The following is a 22451-nucleotide window of genomic DNA, read 5'->3' on the forward strand; positions in this document are numbered from 1 at the left end:
AAGCTCTTCCATGTTGAGTAGTCAAAGCATCTAGGATGTGGTGGTTTTGATTACTACAGGTGCTAGGCTATTGAGCTATGGTTGAAGTGTTCCCAATGGTGATGTTGAGCTCTTGTTCTATTACTATGGAGAGATTCATGACTGCTCTTTCAATTTTGTAAGTTCCATATGTTGGGAGAGGAATTTTGATCATTCAAAAAAATATTGAATTATTATATAGAAGGGGATTTCTTATAATGGTGTGTTTTGTATGTTTATAAGGTACTACCTTATGAACAAAAATAGCCCCAATTTGTAATCTGACTGGCATTTAAAGCGGAGTACTTGTTGTCAGACAACCAAATCCACAGCATCTTGACCATTTGGGTGGGAACCATTTGTATACTTTATTACCTCACAAGATAAGAAGAGCAGAATTACAGACAGAGTTAAGTTAGAACTTCTGACCTTCCAGCCTGGAGTTTGCTGCGTCTTTTCCTCTTCACTGGCACTTTCACTTATCTGGCTGTCATGTGTCTCTGAGCAAAGATAATTCTTGATTTTTCACAGAAGTGTTTCTATGTTCAGTTGTCTTTTTATCTGGTGAAGCAGTATGTTTTTTATTCTTTGGCTGTGGATACTACATGACACGTCTATTTTCCACTTTTCTGAGAGCAGGCCTGCGTGTTTAAGGGATTGGTTTCACCAGGCACTCAAATTAGCAGAAATAAAAATAAATTCAAGTTCCTGTATATGATGGAGATTTTGGAATAACCAGCAATCCGACTGAGTAGTTAGTGTGGCAGGAGTTTGAAAGACTGTTGTAAAGGGGTGCCGGGTCTGTGCCTGAATTGCTGGAAAAACAGCAAGGGTTATTAAAAGTAATGCATCGTTTGAAAAAAGGGCTATAATGGTAGATGAAAGGGAGAATGGAGTAGATTGAGGCAATTTTCACTCAGCATCTAATGTGTTTTGTTTCTAAAAAGTGGGCTGTGCTTAAAAGAAGAAGTGATTAAACGTGACTGTTGCAGTTTTTAAAAGGTAAGGAATATAGATATAAACGAGGTCACTTTCTTTTCTTTTTTTTTTTTTTTTTTTTGTGAGACAGAGTCTCACTTTTTGGCTGTGAGTGAGCCATCACAGCTCACAGCAACTCCAATTCTTGGGCTTAGGTGATTCTCTTGCCTCAGCCTCCTACAGGCGCCCGCGACAACGCCCAGCTATTTTTTGTTGCTGTTGTCACTGCTGTTTTAGCTGGTTGGGGCCAGGTTGGAACCCGCCACCCTCATTATTTGGGGGCCGGCGCCCTACCCACTGAGCCACTGGCCCCGCCCGGTTACTGAGTTTTTTGTGTGCTTGTTTTTACCTAGACATCGCCAAGTGTATTGAAAACACCTTCACAGCAGAGTCTAACTCCTATTTAAATAATAGGGGCCCAAGCCTCGCACAGACAAAACACCCAGGAAATAGAGTTTCATTCCTTTTGTCGAAATTTGTTAAACAGTTACAGTCTGACAAGCACGGTGGACCTGGAATATCCAGATGAATAAAGTCATGACCCCGCCCTTAATTAAAAAAAAAAAAAGAAAGAAAGAAAAGAAAAACTGTTGTGGGGAAGATTCTATTAGCATAGTTGGATGCCTCTTCCAGCCTCTTGTTTGATAGCATTCCTGTCACTCAAAGTCAAAGAGGTGTGCTCTTAGTCCCTATCCAATCAGGGATGCTCCAATATGAACTGTCCAATCAGATGCACAGCCAGAAAGAAGAAGGTGGCACCCGGGTTTCTGCGCAGCTTTTGTTTCTTGAGTTGGACTCTGATGTGAGGCCTCCTCTTCAGCTGTTCCATTTCCTGGAGATCCCAAGTGTCTGTGCAGCAGCCTCTGTCACCCTGTGACCTGCAGGTACTGGGAGATCTGTAGGGAGGACACCGGGACATCCCAGGAGCTGGGAAATGGTGAGCATAGGAGACTGGGTGTCCTGAGAGGGGGAGGGGCGTGGTTGGAACCAGAAGTGGCTGTGGCGGGACCGGTAATTTCCCTTCAGTTTTAGAGTCTTCAGACTAAAGATTGCCACTGGCACCCCTTGGCCCACGAAGCCCAGTTGGCATAAGGAGGAGTAGGGCAGGGAGTTGGGACTCTGTTGTTCCAAGCGTTTCTGAAGCTGCTAGTTGCACCACAGCCCAGAGCTCTTTGAGCAGCTGTGTGCCTGCAGTGCCCGGCATCCCTCCCTCCTGGCGACAGTGGAAGGATCCTCAGGAAAGAATTCCAACTGAGTGTGTGGGTTTGTTCATGAGAGTGGCTGTAGTCTGTGGGGCCCTCAGCCTCTCCATTCTTTTGTTAAACAAACTGAGGTCCCGTCGAGGTGGCACACTCTGTTGCGGAACCGGAAGTGGCTGGATTGCTTGTCCTTGTAGTTAAACACGAGGACCGGGAGTTAAATACTGTTTTTTCTATGTAACAAATTTTAATAATTTATATAGAGAATAATTTTGCAAGTATGCTAGAAATATATTTATGTTAGTAACATGTAGGCAAGTTAAATACATACAAAAATCTAATCAAATATCATCATCAATAAAACATCATTAAACATGCTATTAACTTGTTCTATAGTGCCTCATTATTTCCTCGTTTTTTTTTTTTTAATCTCAAGATTATTATCTTTATTCCCTATTTTTGGTTTGGCTTGTTTGACTGACTTCCTCTTCCTACGTTTTAAAGTGAATTCTCAGTTCAGAAATAGCTAAGAAAGGTTGTGGGGGTGTCTGTGTCTACAATATTCTCTAATTTTATTTATTTTCACATCTATGAAATTGATTTAAAATGAAAATAATTTTACATAATTTTAAATTTGTTATGGTTAGTTAAATTGATATACAGGCTGTGCTGGTTAATTTTGTTTTTGAAATTTGTAAAACAAGCTCCGCGCCTGTGGCTCAAGCAGCTAAGGCGCCAGCCACATACACCTGAGCTGGCCAGTTCGAATCCAGCCCATTCCCGCCAAACAACAATGACAACTATAACCAAAAAATAGCTGGGCCTTGTGGTGGGTGCCTGTAGTCCTAGCTACTTAGGAGGCGGAAGCAGGAGAATCGCTTGAGCCCTGGAGTTTGAGGTTGCTGTGAGCTGTGATGCTACAGCACTCTACCCAGGGTGACAGCTTGAGGCTCTGCCTCAAAAAAAAAAAAAAAAAAAAAAGAAAGAAAGAAAGAAAGAAAAAGAAATTTGTGAAACAAGGCTGAGCAAGGTGGCTGAGGTCTGTAATCCTAGCACTCTGGGAGGCCAAGGCTGGTGGATTGCCTGAGTTCATGAGTTTGAGACCAGTGAGAGCCAGAGCTACACCTCATCTCTAAAAAAAAAAAAGAAAAAAGCCAGGCATTATAGCCAGCACCTATAATCCCAGCTACTTCGGAGTCTGAGGCAAGAGAATCACTTCAGCCCAAAAGTTTGAGGTTGCTGTGACCTGTGACGCCAGGCACTCAACAGATGATGACAAAGTGAGACTCTGTCTAAAATAAAATTTAAAAAACGAAAAAGAAATTTGTGAAACAGCGGGTACATATGAATGGTATATATTGTATTGTGTAACTAATTAAGAAGTTAATAATATATGACATAAGAATAACTATAAAGGTGCAGACAGGTAATTTTCAGTAATTATGACAATTCTTTAGATAGGAAGTATTGGATATTCTGAAAAGACTTGTTTCTTTGGACTGTCTTTTATACATGTTTACTTGTTTTTAATGAGTTGGGAACTGTTAAATAAATTGAAGCAGTATATAGATTTTAAAGTTTTTACATCTATGTGTTTTAATAATCAATAATGGCTGCTTGATGTTTTAGTATAGCTTCTCATACTTCTTTTAATTCAATGCTCAGAGTGTTTTTGGCTTGAGAAGTTGTATTAAGGGCCTTGACGATGGCACAGGCCAGTGGACTGATTTTCAGATTGAGTCCAATAGCTATTGTTGGTATGTATTTAGTGAAAAGTTCCGGACCCAAGGATAAAATCATTACCAGAGGCGAGATGAAAGGAAAAGGGAGATCCAGTTCATGCCGTTAACTTAGCCTTTATTCCACCTCAATTACAGGGGGGCTGAGATTCCTGACCCGGGAGAAATCCACACATGGGCTATGGCAGAGGTAATCACAGCAGCTACCATTTACTTCCCCAGTTGAAGCCACATTTGTCATCATGATAAGCTGAGGTGTGGCCATCTCAGATTTGGAGAGGTTGTGTGCATCATATAGGTGGTTAGGTATTGCCATGCCAATGCTGCTGCTGCCAGTGAACAGCCCTTTTCCTCCAGAAGCCTGCCCGATTTCCAGGGTGTCCATAACTCTATTCCTCTATTCCTCCTTCCTCTGCTAGGACGGGCCACCCAGCCTCGCAGCTCTTTCTTCCACTACTTTTCTTTGTTGCTGGAGTTGCAGGGAAGGGAAGGAGGCCGGTGGACATGTTGGGAACAGGGGCCCTGGAGGCCCAGGAAGGCCCAGGAGTGCGACTGCAGAGGGTGCTCAGAACACTGGCTCTTGGCCCTCTCTCAGCTGGCTGAGCATCAGTGGCCATCGTCTCAGCCAGTGTCTGTGCACCCCAGGGCCTCAGTGGTGCTTGACTTTACCTCATGGGAGCTGCACATGCCAGCACCTTATTTTAAATAATATGTCACAACCTTGTGACAGTTTATCACATTTTTAATTCGAAAGTTAAGATCCCCAACTATTCAAGATAGGCATCTTTAGGGTGGGAGCTAACTTTAAAAACAACAAGGATGAGAGACAGGTAGGAAGGTCACATGGGACCTAAAACCACCAGACTCTGTCCTCTAGGCTCTAGCCGGCTGACATCATCTTCTTACTACATGTGCTTTCAAGAGGTGTGAAAAAGCTCATTTGTTCAGTGGGTCCTGCACATAGGGTGACAGAAGAGTTTCTTTAGGTCAAGATTAGGATACAAAAGTATAAGGTTGTTTTATATTAGACAGCAGGTGGAAGCCATTAGAAAGAGCAGAGAGCTGGTCGTGAGTGAGGAGAAGATAGGAGTGGAAAAAGAAAGCAAAAGACAAAGTGTAGTATCCCAAAGAAAGCAAGGAAGAATGTCCAGGCTGAGGTCAAATGGGTGTCTGGATTTAAGCGGAGTAGGGAGTTAATGCAGCTGATTTCACAGCATGTGTGACTGTGAACGGTGTGTCCATTTCTCCTCAGCAAAGGTTGAAGATAAACATTTTTCTAGGTGTTTTCCATACTTTGCAGTGATTGTTCATAGTTCCATGTGGGACACTCATGAATCACTGGAGCCATAAAGGAACAAAAACTGAAAGGCAAAATAGCTCAGAAAATGTAAAGAAAAAGAATTTCCATTTTCTTTTGCTTGATTTGTTGGGTTTATTAATGGTTTGTGAAAACAGAAATCCATGGAGGTGAGGAAGCTGGAGGCAAGAGAAAGGAGACAGGCTGAGAGAATTTAATATTTCCTGAAAAACAATAAATTTTTGTCTGTGTGTGTTTCTATGTACATATCTATATACAGATATGTATATATACTTTTTGAGAAATGAAAATGATGTTTTCATATATTAAAAGAGGCCGAGTGCCAAGGCTCAGGTCTACCATCCTATCTCTCTGGAAGGCTGAGGTGAGTGGATTGCTCTAGCTCAAGAGTTGGAGATCAGAATGAGAAAGAGCAACACTGTGTCTCTACTAAGAATATAAGAAGTAGCCAGTGTTGTTGGGTGGGGGGGAGAGCTGTAGTCCCAGTTACTTGGGAGACTGAGACCTGAAGATTGTTTGAGCCCAGGAGTTTGAGGTTGCTGTGAGCTATGACATTCCTGCACTCTAGTTTGAGGCAATAGAGTAAGACACTGGGTCCAAAATAGGTATTTAAACAATGAAAATACTTATCAGTGGTTTTTGTTTTTTGCATCTCCTCTCTCTTTGTAAATTTTAGATTAAAATGAGGGTAGAAATGATAAGTTACATGGTTTGTGTTTGTATGGTTAAGTCCATGTTGTAGATGTTCCCCTCACCTTGGAGGTATGCCATATACTTTTTTTTTTTTTTTTTTTTTTGAGACAGAGCCTCAAGCTGTTGCCCTGGGCAGAGTGCTGTGGTATCGCAGCTCACAGCAACCTCCAACTCCTGGGCTTAAGTGATTCCCCTGCCTCTGCCTCCCAAGTAGCTGGGACTACAGGCGCCTGCCCCAAGGCCTGGCTATTTTTTTATTGCAGTTTTGCCGGGGCTGGGTTTGAACTTGTCACCCTCAGTGTATGTGTCCCAGCATCCTACTCACTGTGTCACATGTGCCGCCCCAACATGTTAGCTTTCTAATTACAGTTCTAGCAGTTTGCTTGTAGGCCGAAGACACTTAACTTCTGTTCCTGTCCACAGCCCAATCAATGACACAAGAGATATCACTGCAGACAGAATGATTTATTAAGGGAAGACCGAGGCTTGCTCAGGCCTACAGCGATTGTTTATCCTTATTTGCAGTATTATATATCCAAACCCATCAGATAAGAATAAGTAAAAATAAAGAACAAAAGCATTAATTGAGACTGCCATAAAAATTTCTCTTCAGCATAAATGTTACAAAGCATGTACATGCCATTTTTAAGTCTAGAGCATTTAACTTAAAGATAAACTACAAGGACACCAGGCTGTCTGTTCTGTTGCCTACCTCCTTAAAAGGTTAAATGAAACTTTTCTGTAATTTGAAGTTAGGAAATGAAGAGCAACAGTTCAGCTCCAGACTGGTGCTAAAATCTCCAGCTATCACTTGGTGACTTGGCGGGGACCTCAGGGAATCATTTCTCAAGGACTTTTCAGCAAGCAGGGAAAAATTAACCCCTGTATCTCTGCTATTTTAGCAAGCAGGGAGGAATTAACCCCCAGTCTTGCTTATAGCCGAGAATGCAATTTTCCCGTCTTAGGTTCTCATACCACAAGGAGCACATATGAGACAAAGCCACTTTTCTGGGTTGCTGAGAACGGTGCACCTTCAAACTTCCAAAGACATCAGAAATTTGAGTTTGAGAGAATTTATCAGCCTCTTCTAATATTTCTTTTGAAGGACAAAGTTTGGACTCAGGCAGGTATAAAATATGCTTTCTGTGGGCGAAACCTGTGGCTGAGTGTGTAGGGCACCAGCCCCATATGCCAAGGGTGGTAGGTTTGGGCTGGGCCTGGCCAAACTGCAACAAAAAAATAGCCGGGTGTTGTGGCAGCCTCCTATAGTTTCAGCTACTCAGGAGGCTTGAGGCAATGCAATCGCATCAGCCCAGGAGTTGGAGGTTGCTGTCAGCTGTAACGCCACAGCACTCTACTCTGCGCAATAAAGTGAGACTCTGTCTCTGAAAAACAAAAAAATAGTACTTTCTGAGTTAAATTCAAACTATTATTGACCATGTATGCTAATACAGACCAATATTTTAAAATATTGGAAAATACGGGAGGCGCCTGTGGCGCAGTTGTTAAGGCGCCGGCCCCATATACCGAGGGTGGCGGGTTCAAACCCGGCCCTGGCTGAACTGCAACCAAAAAATAGCTGGGCGTTGTGGTGGCGCCTGTAGTCCCAGCTACTTGGGAGGCTGAGGCAAGAGAATCACTTAAGCCCAGGAGTTGGAGGTTGCTGTGAGCTGTCTGAGTGCTGTGGCACTCTACCGAGGGCGATAAAGTGAGACTCTGTCTCTACAAAAAAAATAAATAAATAAAATAAAATATTGGAAAATACATATAAACATAATCTGTACAAAATTAACCATAGTGTCAGATTTGACAATGTTTCCTATACATTTTCAACAAACCAGTTAAGCCTAATATGTCTTTCTCAGATTTTCAGTGGTCTTGATTTATCAAAAAGAATGAATTTGAGTTTTTATTTTGGAAAGTTTGTCAAATATCAAAGGCTTAAAACATTTATTTGTTCAAGCAAGATTACAAGCCAAAAGATTCTAAAGGAAATACACAGTCAACTGGATCACATGTAAATACCTTCACAAATGCCCTTTTATGAGTTTCATTTAACCTGCACAGACAATCTACAAACATGAACCTTCTGGATTGCCCTGCCTATCACTTTCTGATATAACCATTCTGTTTTAGGACAAAATTTACCACACGATATCCTTTTCTTACACACTGCCATCTTCCTTTCTATCTAACGTCTCTCACGTTCAAAACCCCACTTTTCACAAAACAAGATCACAGTTTTTTATGAAGTTAATTATTCAGTAGGCTAGACTGATAATTAAAGGTTTAAAAAGCAAGAATCTTACACTTTGACAAAGACTCAATTACCCAATCAACCAAATTATTAGATTTTACAAATGAGAGACATTTTGTGAAACATAGCATTTGACATAGGGTTTTGTTGATATTGATATCAGGTGAGTTCGACTCCCAGCTAGGCACAAACCCGCCACACACAGCAGAGCATGCCCTATGAGCTCTAGCAAGCTCATGAACAAAGCAGCCCATAAAGTTTTAGATGACTCCACCCTGAGTAGGGACCACACACCCAGATCCCCTCCCTAAAGAAAAACTGCAAAGACCTAATAACTTAGCCCAAGGGCAGGGACTGCATTCATTTATTTGTTAAAATTCTCTTTCAGCTCATAAAGGTTTTTTCCTTCTACCAGGCACTGGCCAAATATCTTTCAGGGCCAATTATTTACCCCTAGACAAAGGATCCGTGCAGGAGACCTCTGACTTGGGCCTACCCTCTTTGGTGCTCTCCACTTCCTCTGCATGCCCCTTCCTCCAACAAAATCCTATTTTATCACTGATCTGCACTGCTTGGGCTCAATTCTCAAATCCCTGAGATCAAGGACTCACTGAATAAAGAAATTCCAGGCTTGGCACCTGTGGCTCAAACAGCTAAGGCGCCAGCCACATATACCTGAGCTGGTGGGTTGGAATCCAGCCAGGATCCACCAAACAACAATGACGGCTGCAACCAAAAAATAGCTCAGCGTTGTGGTGGGCACCTGTGGTCCCAGCTAATTGGGAGGCTGAGACAAGAGATTCACTTAAGCCCAGGAGTTGGAGGTTGATGTGAGTGATGATGCCACAGCACTTTACCCTGGGCGACAGCTTGACGCTCTGTCTCAAAAAAAAAAAAGAAAAAAGAAAGAAATTCCAGTAACAAAACCACAACACAGTCATTCTTTCTGATGTCTTTTCATTTACCCATAAGTCTCACATGGTCACGTGGCTGCCAAGGACTAGGCCTGTGTCTGAGATGGAAACAGGAAACCTGGAACTTCCAGTTTCTCTCAGAATAGACAGGGGACGATGTTGGAGCAGAGAAAAGGGGGCCACTAGCACAATCGTTTTGCCCTGTGAAGGGGAGGCACTAAACCCCACCTATTGTTACCTGTCTCTGTCAGTCTCCAAGCACTCACATGCACACAATTCCAAACCTTTTCCTAACCTGGGCATCCTTGATTTCCCACTCAAACTACCACTTACTGATAGGAGGTGGAATCACCACTCTTGTAGGCCCTCTGAGGGGAGGTCCAACCCCACCCTCTGAGTTTATTCCAGTCACACCACATCCTCACACTCTAATACACCTCTCACCAGACCTGGGATTGATCGGACCCCAGCTTCCTCCCAAATGGTGGGCATCTGGTAACTATCCTACCTTGTCTTATATGTCTCCCAGTGCAGGTTGTTTGACTCCTTGAAGACTTGCTGAATTGGTCCTTTCTCCACCCAGTAGCATCCACACAGGGAGCCCCAATGGAAAGAAAGAGCACCCAAACACCCTGTTTATAAGAGGAAAGGCTTTATTTCAATTGCCAGAAGGAGGCTCACAAGAATTCAAAATGGCCATGCTCCCCGACTTGCTCTGTCTTCTCCTTTTCATCCCCAGTCAAAACCTTCCTGCCCATTGTTCCTTTCTTTTTGGTCAATTTGAATAAAGCAGGAGAAGCTGTTCCTGCCCCAACAGGACTACAGGATTTCACAGAAGTGGAAATTTCTGGGTTCCAGAGAGTTAAGTTTCTATAAATTCCTAAGACCTGAGTCACCATGGGGAGGACCCCGCAGGTGTATCCTTGGGGTCTCCTTGAGAAGATCTCTGTTCTCCTAGACCTCACTCTTCCTGGGTATCCTCTCTCAGCACAGCAAATTACATGCTGTCCCAAATAATGAAGGAACAAAGGTCCCACTGCCAATTTTCAATCACCCTTCTTGAGTAGTTATACTTTGTGGTGTGCCAAAATTTGCCACTACAGTCACTATACATAGGGGAAAAGGAAAATTATAGCTAAATATACTATTTATATTTTCAATAAAATTGACTTTATTCCACTTGGGTGAGGGTTGGGTAGGATTTCCAACAGGGAAGAAATCTACATGTAGGTAATGGTGAAGGGAGGGGGTTAAAGGTCAGGAATTTGGGTGTTGGGGCCTTCCCTTTTTGGGGTTGGACATCTGTAGGAAACGTAGGGGTTGGGTCATTTAACTTTCCCAGGTGATACATCCCTGTGTAGGGTAGGAGGTTGAGCCATTCACTTTTTTTTTAATTTTTTTTTTTTTTAATTTCAGTGTGCGTGTTCATTCTTATTTGTTTTTTGAAGTATTCCTTTTTTGTTGATTTTCTTCTTTCTCCTGCAGTGCTGGCTGTTTTTGATGTTGTTAGTAGAGACGGGGTCTTACTCTGGCTCACTGCTGCTCATATGGGTCTTGAACCTCTGAGCTTAGACAATCCACCCCCCTCAGCCTCCCACAGTGCTGGGACTACAGGTGTGAGCCACCACGCCCAACCCATTCACTTTTTTTTTGGAGATCGAGTCTCACTTTGTTACTGGGTAGAGTGCCATGGCTTCACATCTCACAGCAATTTCAAAGTCTTGGGCTCAAGTGATTCTCTTGCCTAAGCCTCCAAGCAGCTGGGACATGAGCTGCATGCCACAACACTCAACTATTGTTCAGTGACATGGTCTCACCTACTCTGGCTCAGGCATGTCTCCAACCTGTGAGCTCAGTCAATCTACCTGCCTCAGCCTCTCAAGTGCTGGGATTACATTAGTGATACACTGGACCTGGCTATACATACTTTTATTTACAACAAAATTTACAAAATATTTATAGATTATTCTCTGTATCTTTCCATCTCTTTTTAATATTTTATAATCAATATTTTATAAAAGTATATTTAGCTACAATTTTGAATGTTCCTTATGTATGGTGACTTTTGGGGACAACCAGTAAATTTTTACAAACTCCTTTTATAGGGCAGCAATCAGGCATTGTGTCTCTGTCTTTCAATTATCCTGATTATCTTCAGACCTAAATCCAATCCCGAGACTAGAAGGCCAGAAGCTGAACGTGGATGACAAATGTGCATTGAGTATACCTGAGAATGTTCTCATTGCCATTTTTATGTTTCTCTAATTCTCATGAATGTACATAGGACACTAGCTGCATCCTACCAGTGCAAGATCAAAACTGCAGGTCCAAATTCTGAGTTCTTCCTCAGACACTGCTGCCTTCTTTGACCACTGGAGACTTTAAAGTGCCAGTAAACTCTGTCCTGTTTCAAGATTGTGATTGGTGGTCTTCCTTGAACCAGTTATTTGTTCTGTTAGAAAGTGTTGAGCAGAAGGGACTCTGTGGCGTTTGCTTTGTCTAGCTGAGTGCTGCTTTAGTCCAGAAAAAGTAACAGAAGAAGTAGGGGGAATTGTTAAAGAAGCCACTTCCTAGACTCACTCAAAACCTGCAAATTTTTAACCAAACTCAAGATTGACTATTTCCTCCTGAAACAGCAAAGTCCCAATGCAAGAGTTGGTAAAAGAAAATCAGTTTATTCAAGAGCAATGTGAGGAGATGGCTGATTAATGTTACAAAGAGCACCTCACGTTCCTGAGCTGACCAGAAGGTGGTGAAAGGGGAAAGGAGCTTTGGAAACCATATCTCAGTGAAATGGGTTTCTTGCCATCTGGCAGTCTGGCTGACATCAGGTAGACCAAAACAGAAAAGGGGGTTAACTGCTTACTATTTTCCTTCATGGGGAGTTGTGTAATGTTGTTGTTATAATGAATGGTCAAAACTCTTCCTGCAGTTTTTATTTTATGAGACAGAGTGTCACTTAGTCACGCTCCATAGAGTGTTGTGGCATCACCGCTCACAGCAAACTAAAACTCCTGGGCTCAAGCCATCCTATGGCCTCACCTTCCCAAGTAGCTTGGACTCCAGGCACCTGCCATAATGCCCAGCAATTGTAGAGACAGGGTCACAATCTCGTTCAGGCTGGTCTGGTACTCCTGAGCTCAGACAAGCCACCCGCCTTGGGCCCACAAGAGTGCTGGGACTACAGGCTTGAATCATCTGGCTGGCCTTTCTAAAATTCTTAAGGAAGGACATAAATAGGCATTGTGAAATAAAACTGATTATTTGTTTGAAGGTAGAATAACTGCTGCTATTATTTTGTTTTTTTGTGATTTTTTTTTTTTTGGCTGGGGCTGGGTTTGAACCTGCCACCTCCGGCATATGGGACCGGCGCCCTACTCCTTGAGCCACAGGCGCCACCAACTGCTGCTATTATTGAATCAGACACTTAGACGGGGCATACTAAGAAATATCTTGTATGCATACTGAAGCCTGAGAGGCAATGCTTAGCTAAGTGTTTCTCAGCCCAGGCTTCCAGGTAGGATTCTGTGGCCATTTTGAAGAAATACCATCATCTGCGATTCTGCCTGCCAACAGATTCTATTAGTGTGGCTGGTGTTATCCATGTGACCCCCTGTGATGCTAAAGAAAGGCCAATGTCAAGCATGAGGGTTTCCAGATACATTTAAGACAGTGGAGTTTATTTATTTTTTTCCAGAACAAGGTCAGAGGGCCCATATTCTCATTTCCGTAGCAGAAATTACTGGCAAGGGAGGGCACTGGAGGCCACGAAATTAGAAACTCACATTTTGGTTTTTATATGGAACCTCCTTCTTCCTGACTCTGTCTCCTGATAAAGAATAGGAAAGGGTACAATTTTTTTCTGTACTTCAAGATTTCTGTGCCTGTGGATATGGTCATAGCAGGTGAAGAGTTTGTGCTGATGCTTTTAAAGGCATATTGTCAAGATGCAGGAGTAATGTGTCCATATAATCTCACCTGAGAAGGAAATTAGGCTTGGTGCCTGTGGCTCAAGTGCTAAGGTGCCAGACACATACACCTGAGGTGGCAAGTTTGAATCCAGCCTGGGCTCACCAAACAACAATGATGGCTGCAACCAAAAAATAGCTGGGCGTTGTGGTGGGAGCCTGTAGTCCCAGCAACTTGGGAGGCAGAGGCAAGAGAGTCGCATGAGCCCATGTTGAAGGTGCTGTGAGCTGTGATGCCACAGCACTCTATCCAGGGTGACAGCTTGAGGCTGTGTGTTGTGTTAATGCAACATCATGTTCTCAGACTCTGCAAACTTTTACATCCAAGATTTTCATTGTGGATGAGGTTGGGTCACTGGATAGTATCAGAAAAGGGGAATATGTACTGTTTAACTTCCATCTGGAAGCTCCACCGGTTCTATGTAACATAGGATGATGTTCATGCACTTTTACATAAGATGGCATTAACTACCTAGAATAATTCAAAGTTCTCAAAACCAGAATAATTAGAAAAAAGTTGCTTTCTGAGTTGGTAAAGAAGGCTATTTAAAGACAAGATTAGATAGCCGGGCGTTGTGGCGGGCGCCTGTAGTCCCAGCTGCTCGGGAGGCTGAGGCAAGAGAATTGCTTAAGCCCAGGAGTTGGAGGTTGCTGTGAGCTGTGTGAGGCCACGGCACTCTACAGAGGGCCATAAAGTGAGACTCTGTCTCTACAAAAAAAAAAAAAAAAAGACAAGATTAGAGATTAGAAGACATGCCAGATATCTGTAACTGGAACTTTGCCAAGACGAGGTTTTTCTCAAGTAGTTTTTATCTGATTATGATTGACTTTTTCTGGCCAGTACTATCAGTTGGGCTTGCATTTGTGAATCAGCACCTGATACTAATTTGTCCTGTTACAGTTAATGTTAATTTTATTCACTCAGTTACAGTGCTCTTGGACACATATTCCATTGTGGGGTTTTGTATATCTTTTGTATTCTTAAGTAGTTGGGGGAGATTATCAACTAATATGAGCAAATGAAAACATTTATTGAGAATACACCCCTTTATTCTTAGATTCTCTTCCATATACCTTTCTTTGGAAAGTAAAGGTTGTCATCTTTGTTCACTGGTTCAGGAATCAACTGGGATAAATCTAGTGTCTGCAGTTCACTGCACGTTTGACAAAAATATTATCATGGGACTGAAGCATTGTCATTCCTGTTGAGCTGGTTGGAAATTTAGAAATGGAATCATCACTCCATATTGTCTGAATAATAATCTGCATTTTTTGAAGATCTCCAGTTCTTGTACACATTCAAACTTTAAAGTTACCATTTATTTCACCATGACATTGTCATATAAAAAACATTATAACATATGATGTAAATAAGGCACAGAATTACACATGCCTGTATTGGTGGCCTTTTATTTCTACTGCGTCAACCAAAAATGTATGATGTGTACAGCATTTTGTGGATGTCATTCTATCCCTTTCTTCAGTTTTTGACAACAAATGAGGGAATATAGCTCATCTATACCTATTAGGTAATTGCATCTACTCTTATAAGTCAGCGAAATTCTCTACTCATTTAACTAAAAGTGAAATTTATGGCTTGGTGCCTGTTGCACAGGGTTATGTCACTGGCCACAAACACCCAGGCTGGTGGGTTTGAACCCAGCCTGGGCCAGCTAAACAACAATACAACAAAAACATAGCCAGGTATTGTGGCGTGCACCTGTACTGCCAGCTAGGAGGCTGAGGCAAGAGAATCACTTAAGCCCAAGAGTTTGAGGTTGCTGCACTCTACTCAGGGCGACAGCTTGGGACTCTGTCTAAAAAAAAGGTGAAATTCCATATCTCTGTGTTTTCTTGGTAAATATGTTTGTTTTTCAGGGAGTGTTGACATTCAAGGATGTGTCTATTGAATTCTCTATGGAAGAGTGGGCCTGCCTAAACTCTGCTCAGCAGCATTTGTATCAGGAAGTCATGTTAGAGACCTACAGAAACCTGGTCTTTCTGGGTGAGGACAATAGTTCCAGTTCTGCACTAAACAATTCATATTCTCTCTTTGTAGAAGGTTTTTATTGAGTTTATTCATTGACTGAGTATCAGGTTCTTGTTTCTATGAAAACATTAGGATATCTTGATATAGAAAAGAAAAAATTGGAGTTGTTTCATTTTGGCATTAATCTTATCCTTCTTTGAGCTGATTAATCTAGTGGAGGATATAAACTAGATTAATGGAAATTTCAGAAATTTCATGGCCTGGATTGTTACTCATACCTTTAAGTCTGATTTCTAGCACTAAATTTTATTTCAGTAGTTTTGGTAGTGGAGAAGTTAGGAATGTTCCAACTTTAAGTACTTTTTAGAGGTTCTGAAGATTCAGCTGTGCCTGTGGCTCAGTGGGGAGGGCGCCGACCCCATATACCGAGGGTGGTGGGTTCTAAACCCGGCCTCGGTGAAACCGCAACAAAAGAATAGCCAGGTGAGTGGCAGGCGCCATTAATTCCAGCTATTCAGGAGGCTGGGCAAGAGAATCACCTAAACCCAGAAGTTGGAGGTTGCTGTGAGCTGTGTGATGCCACGGTACTCTACCAAGGGCAATAAAGTGAGACTCCGTCTTTACAAAAAAAAAGATTCTGAAGTTTCTGTAAGGAAATCTGTTTGTAGTACTATTTAAGGATCTTCTAAAATTTTCTTTTCTCTACTTCACCAATGCATTAGATTGCCAATTAAAGAATTCCAATTTTTTTTTTTTCTAATAATACAGGTCTTGCTGTCTCTAAGCCAGAACTCATCACTTGTCTGGAGCAAAGCAAAGAACCCTGGAACATTAAGACACACCAGACACTAGTCAAGCACCCAGGTAGGTTGGATTGAGTGAAGCAGGTAACACAGGTCAGAGGTCCAAGTTCAAGGAGGAAATCAGACAATACAATTGGATTAGGGAAGCTCAGCTTCATTGGAAATTATTTCTGAGAAGCCTGAGTTTCTTTCCTTTATTCTTACATAAAGGGATCTCTGTTATTTTTTTGTTAATTTTTATTTTCATTGTTTTCTTATTTCTTTCTTTATTATCATTATTTTATTATTATTATTTTTTGGCTGGGGCCAGGTTAGAAATCACCACCTTCTGTATATGGGGCTGGCACTCTACTCCTTTGAGCCACAGGCACCGCCTGATTGTTTTCTTATTAATACAGAGTCTCACTCTCCTGCCTCACACTAGAGTGCCATGACATCAGCCTAGTTCAGAGCAACCTTAAACTCCTGGTGTCAAGTGATTTTTCTACCTCAGCTTCCCAATAGCCGGGACTACATATTTGTTCACATTGCCTGTCTAAAGGATTTTCTAATTTTTTGGTACAGGGGCGTTCTCAAAGTTACTCAGGGTAGTCTGGAACTTGTGAGCTGAACTTGACTCCCAGCGTGCTAGGCATGCAGTTGAGAGCCACTCTGCCTATTCTTGGTTTTAATTTCCAGAAGGACCTTACTTTTCATTGACATTCCTTCTAGGTTACAGTGAGAATTAAAGAACTTTCTGTGGCTTACATGTGAGTTCAAGATCTGACTGTTCTTCCATTACTTTTAAGAACATGAAATATGTGTGTATTTTTTAGTATATTTATGAAATTATTTTTAATATTCTTTAGGCTGGGTGTGGTGGCTGACACCTCTAATCCTAGAACTGTGGGACTCAAATTGGGATGATAGCTGGAGCTAAGGATTGTGAGACCAACCTAAACAAGAGTGAGACACTGTCTCTACTAAAAATAGAAAAATTATCCAGGCATGGTAGTAGTTGTGTGTTGTCCCACCTGCTCGAAGCTTGTGGTAAAGATGAGACTAGAGAATTGCTTGCACCCAGGAGTGTGAAGTTGCTGTGAGTTAGGCAGATTTTATGAAGTGTAGCCTGAACAACAGAATGAGACTGTGTCTGAATAAAAGTGTTTCTTTTTTTTCTTTTGAAGTTTTTGGCCAGGGCCTGGTTTGAACCAACCACCTCTGGTATATGGAGCTGGCACCCCACTCCTTTGAGCCACAGGAGCCACCCGTTTTTTTTTTTTTTATTTTCATATGAGATAAAGTGTCAAGCTATCTCCCTGGGTAGAGTGCTGTGGCATCACAGCTCACAGCAACCTCCAACTCTTGGGCTTAAGAGATTCTCTTGCCTCAGCCTCCCAAGTAGCTGGGACTACAGGCTCCTGCCACAATGCCCGGCTATTTTTTGGTTTAGTTGTCATTGCTGTCTGGCAAGCCCAGGCTGGATTCGAACTCACCAGCTCTGGTGTATGTGGCTGGCTCCTGCGACACTTGAGGTATAGACACTGAGCCTCACCAACTCTTTTAATGTGAAAGGTTCATGTTGATTAATCTACTAGTAATCTGATGGAGCATCCTTAGCTATAACACATCTATTTTCTCTTGCTGCTTTCAATATTCTCTTCTTGTGTGTAACTTTCAAATCCTTGATCTTCATCTTTCTTTTTATTGGACTCTTTGTTTCTCCTAGGAAAAGTATGATGAGCTTTCTTCATTCTTTATACCTTTTTCCTTATGGTTGAGACTGCTCAGTCATTTTCATTGTATTTGGTACCTTCATTTTTCTGATTTTACTTAGTTGTCTGTGTCATTCCTATTTGGTGCATTTTGCATTATTCAGTTAAAAGTGTAGGATAATTTAGACATCTAATTTAGACATCTGTATTTTTTATTGTTAATTTCAGGTCATTCTTTTACTTCCTTGGGTTATGTCTCCCTAACATTTTGTATATGGTATAAGCTTTCATTGATATTTGAGGATGAGAAAAGCCACCTTTCACAAACTTTGTGACGTGGCTGCATACTGCAGGACTCTGACACACGTTGTACTAAGAAGGGGACAACTGTACATCTGGACAGTATTTTTCCTGTAGAAATGTGTGCTAATTTTTTAATGGAAGCATTTTTCTACATATCCTCTTAAGAGTTTCTCATCACTTGCTAGACCTGAATCTGTCTGGTACATTGTAGTCTCTCTGCTGCTTTAATAGTATTTTCTCTTTACTAGTCTTGTCTAGTCTGTCTTACAAACTATAGTACCATTCCTTCCAGCACACTCACTGATGGGATTAACCAAATGTACTTTGGAAACACCCTTAAAAGCAAGAAGGATCAACACAGGTTTCACTCTTTTCCTTTTGAGGACAAAGCTGGGATTTGGAAGTTTACTTCCATTTTCACCATTGTGTATTAAAATGGCATAAATTCTGTGGTGAGGTAAATATGGAAAACTTTTCTTTTTGTTCTACTTGGCTCTGTTACTATTATTATTATTGATGTTTTTTTTCCTTTATCATTTCCTATTATGATTGATGATATTTTCCTTTACATACATACAAATTTATGTATGTGTGTATTTATTTATTTCAGACTGAGTAAATGTCACCCTGGAATGAGTGCTCTGTTGTAAGGGCTCACAAGCTCAATCTTCTGGGTGCAGGAGATCTTCTTGCCTCAGCCTCATGAGTTGCTGGAACTAGAGACATGTATCACTGTGCTGGACTAATTTTTCTATTTGTGGGAGAAATGGGGTCTCACTCTTGCCCAGGTTGATCTCAAACACCTGTGCTCAAGTGATCCATTCACCTTAGTCTTCCAGAATTCTAGGATTAAAAACATGAGCCAATGCCCAATTACCTCTATTTCTGCTTACCTGTTGTGCTGGAAAGTTACCTGGTTTTGAGAATTTCCCCAAATGCAGTGTATACATGCAACATTTATTTATCTTTAAGATAATTAGCATCTCTCTATTGTATTATGGCATCTTCTTAATGTTCTTGACATGATTTTGCAGATCAAGTGTGTAATATATATTTACTGGATTCTGATAAAAAGCCAGTGCTTAGAATTGTTGTTGCTTAAATTTCTTTCAGCTCTATATAATCATTCTTCTGAGGACCTTTTACAAAAGTGGGGTACAAATATTTCATTTTCAGAGATGATCCTGAGCAGATATCAAAGCTGTGGCTCTGAGAATTTAAACTTAACAAAAAACTGGGAATGTGTATTTGAGCGTGATCAGCAGAAGTTATGTTACACAGGACTTTACCAATGTTTAACAGCTACCTATGGAAAAGTCTTCCAATGTAGTAATTCTTTGAACACCTTCAGACAATTGTCAAATCTAAATAGACAAACAATGATATACACCTTAGAGAAAAGTTTTAATTGTAAAAGGTATGGGAAAGCCTCTAACTTCTGCTCACATGTTATGGAACATAAGATAACTCATATTGGAAAAAAACAGTCCAAATGGAAAAAAGGTAGCCAAGTTTGTCAGTCTTGTTCAAGATTCCATACTGGAGAGAAACTGGAGAAGTGTGAAAATGATGGCAAATGTCTTAGCGATGGTTCAAAATATTGTAACCATGAGAATTTTGATACTGCAGAAAAAACCTGCAACTACAAGGAATGTAACAAACACACCAAGCAAAACTCACACGTTTCTGGACAAAAAAAACTTGATTCTGGAGAGAAACTCTTCAAATGTGAAGAATGTGGCAAAACCGTTAACCAGCAAACTCTCCTCTTTAGACATCAAAAAGTTCATTCTGGAGAGAAACCCTATGGATGTGAAGAATGTGGCAAAGCCTTTAAATACCACTCAGAGCTTTCTAGACATCAAAGAATTCACTCTGGAGAGAAACCCTACAAATGTCAAGAATGTGGCAAAGCTTTTAACCAGTACTCAAGCTTTTCCAGACATCAAATAATTCATTCTAGAGGGAAACCCTACAAATGTCAAGAGTGTGGCAAAGCCTTTAACCAGCACTCACAACTTTCTCTACATCAAAGAATTCACTCTGGAGAGAAACCCTACAAATGTGAAGTATGTGACAAAGCCTTTACCCAGTACTCAAGCCTTTCTGAACATCAAAGAATTCATTCTGGAGAGAAACCATACAAATGTCAGGAATGTGGCAAAGCCTTTAACCGGCAAACAAACCTTTCTACACATCAAAGAATTCACTCTGGAGAGAAACCCTACAGATGTCAAGAATGTGGCAAAGCCTTTAACTGCCACTCAAACCTTTCTGCACATCAAAGAATTCACTCTGGAGAGAAACCCTACAAATGTAAAGAATGTGGCAAAGCCTTTAACCAGCACTCAAGCCTCTCTGTACATCAAAGGATTCACTCTGGAGAGAAACCCTACAAATGTCAAGAATGTGGCAAAGCGTTTAATCAGCACTCACACCTTTCTGAACACCAAATAATTCATTGTGGAGAGAAACCCTACAAATGTCAAGAATGTGGCAAAGCCTTTAAGTGGTACTCAAACCTTTCTGCACATCAAAGAATTCACTCTGGAGAGAAACGCTACAAATGTCAAGAATGTGGCAAAGCCTTTACCCAGAACTCACACCTTTCTGCACATCAAAGAATTCACTCTGGAGAGAAACCCTACAAATGTCAAGAATGTGGCAAAGCCTTTAACCAGTACTCAATCCTTTCCAAACATCAAAGAATTCACTCTGGAGAGAAACCCTACAAATGTCAAGAATGTGGCAAAGCCTTTAAGCAGCACTCAAACCTCTCTGTACATCAAAGAATTCACTCTGTAGAGAAGCCCTACAAATGTCAAGCATGTGGCAAAGCCTTTCAGCTGAACTTACACCTTTCTAGACATCAAAAAATGCACTCTGGAGAGAAACCCTAGAAATCTCAAGAATGTGGCAAAGCCTTTAAAGCGAACTCATACCTTTAGAAACATCAAAGAATTTATTCTGGAGAGAAACCGTAGAAATGTTAAGAATGTGGCAAAGCCTTTAAGCACGACTCACACCTTTCTGGACATCAAAGAATTCACTCTGGAGAGAATCCCTACAAATGTCAAAAATGTGGCAAAGCCTTTAACAGTCACTCATACCTTTCTGAATGTCAAAGAATTAACTATGGAGAGATACCCTATAAATATTAAGAATGTGGAAAATCCTTCAAATATTACACAAGCTTTTCTAGACATCAAAGAATTCAGTCTGGAGGGAAACCCTACAAATTTGAAGAGTGTGTTAAAGCCTTTAACTGACTGAAACCTTTCTGTACATCAAGGAATTCACTCTGGACATAAACCTTACTAACTGATAGAGTGTGCTAAAGCCTTTTACCTTAGTTCAACTTATAGTAAACATCACAGAATTTCTTGTGGAGAGAAACTCTACAAATGTGAAGAATGTGTCAAGGCATTTACGCTGTACTCAACCCTTCCCATACATCAAAGTATTCATTCTTGAAAGACACTCTACAAAGGTCAAAAATGTGGCATTTACTGTAATTAATTTGTGAACCTTTCTAGACATTTAAAAATTTATTCTGGCGAGAAACCTTATAAATATGGACAGTGTGGCAAACTCTAACTCACGTTCAATTCTCTCTGTACATAGAAGAACTCACACAGGAGAGAAACCCTCCGTTTGAAGACTGTGGCAGTGCCTTTTCCTGTTGTTCATAGCATGATAAGAATAAAGAATTCAAACTGGAGAGAAATCTTACGAATGTAAACAGTGTGGCAACGACTTTAACCAGAGTTCAAACCTTACTACACATAAGAACATTTACATTGGAGAGAAATCTTACAAATGTGAATTGTAATGTGCAAAGATTTTCAGTGATCTTCAGTCTTAGTAAACATAATAGAAACCATAGTAGGAAAAATGGTAACAATCGGAAGATGTGGCAAAGCCTCATGTCAGTATGCACTGTTTTCTGTACATAATAAAATTCATGTTGAAGAGAAAGTCTACAGATGTGAAGAGCTTGACAATTGTTTAACTAGTGCTTAAATCATTCTATAAGTAAAAAATTTATAACATAGAAATCACCTACAAATGAGAGGAAAGTGTCAAATCCTATAACCACTACTCATTTCAGTACATAAAAGAATTCATAGAGAAATTCTACTTATGTGAAGAGTATGACAATATCTTTAAATATATCTCATGCTTTTCTAATTCCAATGGAAGAAATACTATACAAATGTCAGTCATGTCTCACAACCTTAAAATTGTGTTTACCCTGTTAGGTAGTGCTAAGAAGATATGGGGACATGATACCTGGAGATCCTTTGTCCATACTAAAAGGAACAAATTGAACAGAGGGGGCTTCAAGGAAACAAAAGCCTACATTTCAAGAAGGTTTCCCAATACTAAACTGATGTTTGTTCTACAAAAATGGGTCTCAGAATTAGATAGGCCACAATATGGAGATATGGCCAAGACCACATAAAAGGCACTTTGGAGTGGGCATACAAGTAAGAGGACAGTAAGATCAAGTGATCTATTTACATTAACATAGAACAATTTACACTAATTCTATCATACTCTACAATAACAATGAC

At 40.9% G+C, this 22451-nt stretch overlaps 2 protein-coding genes across 2 annotated transcripts; both read left to right on the forward strand.

Moving 5' to 3' along the window:
- Positions 1-1565: 1565 nt before the first annotated feature.
- LOC128572467 (zinc finger protein 98-like) lies at positions 1566-19745 on the forward strand (the record flags this gene model as incomplete). Its single annotated transcript, XM_053572524.1, has 4 exons — positions 1566-1933; positions 14963-15089; positions 15843-15938; positions 19051-19745. Coding segments are annotated over exons 1-4 (921 nt in total), but the record flags the coding sequence as incomplete, so codon positions are not given.
- A 27-nt stretch (positions 19746-19772) lies between these two features.
- On the forward strand, positions 19773-21779 carry LOC128572945 (zinc finger protein 724-like; the record flags this gene model as incomplete). Its single annotated transcript, XM_053573099.1, has 1 exon — positions 19773-21779. A coding segment is annotated over one exon (1002 nt), but the record flags the coding sequence as incomplete, so codon positions are not given.
- Positions 21780-22451: the final 672 nt, after the last annotated feature.

The sequence above is a fragment of the Nycticebus coucang genome, chromosome 20 (genome assembly GCF_027406575.1).
Source record: "Nycticebus coucang isolate mNycCou1 chromosome 20, mNycCou1.pri, whole genome shotgun sequence".
Taxonomy (NCBI): Eukaryota; Metazoa; Chordata; class Mammalia; order Primates; family Lorisidae; genus Nycticebus; species Nycticebus coucang.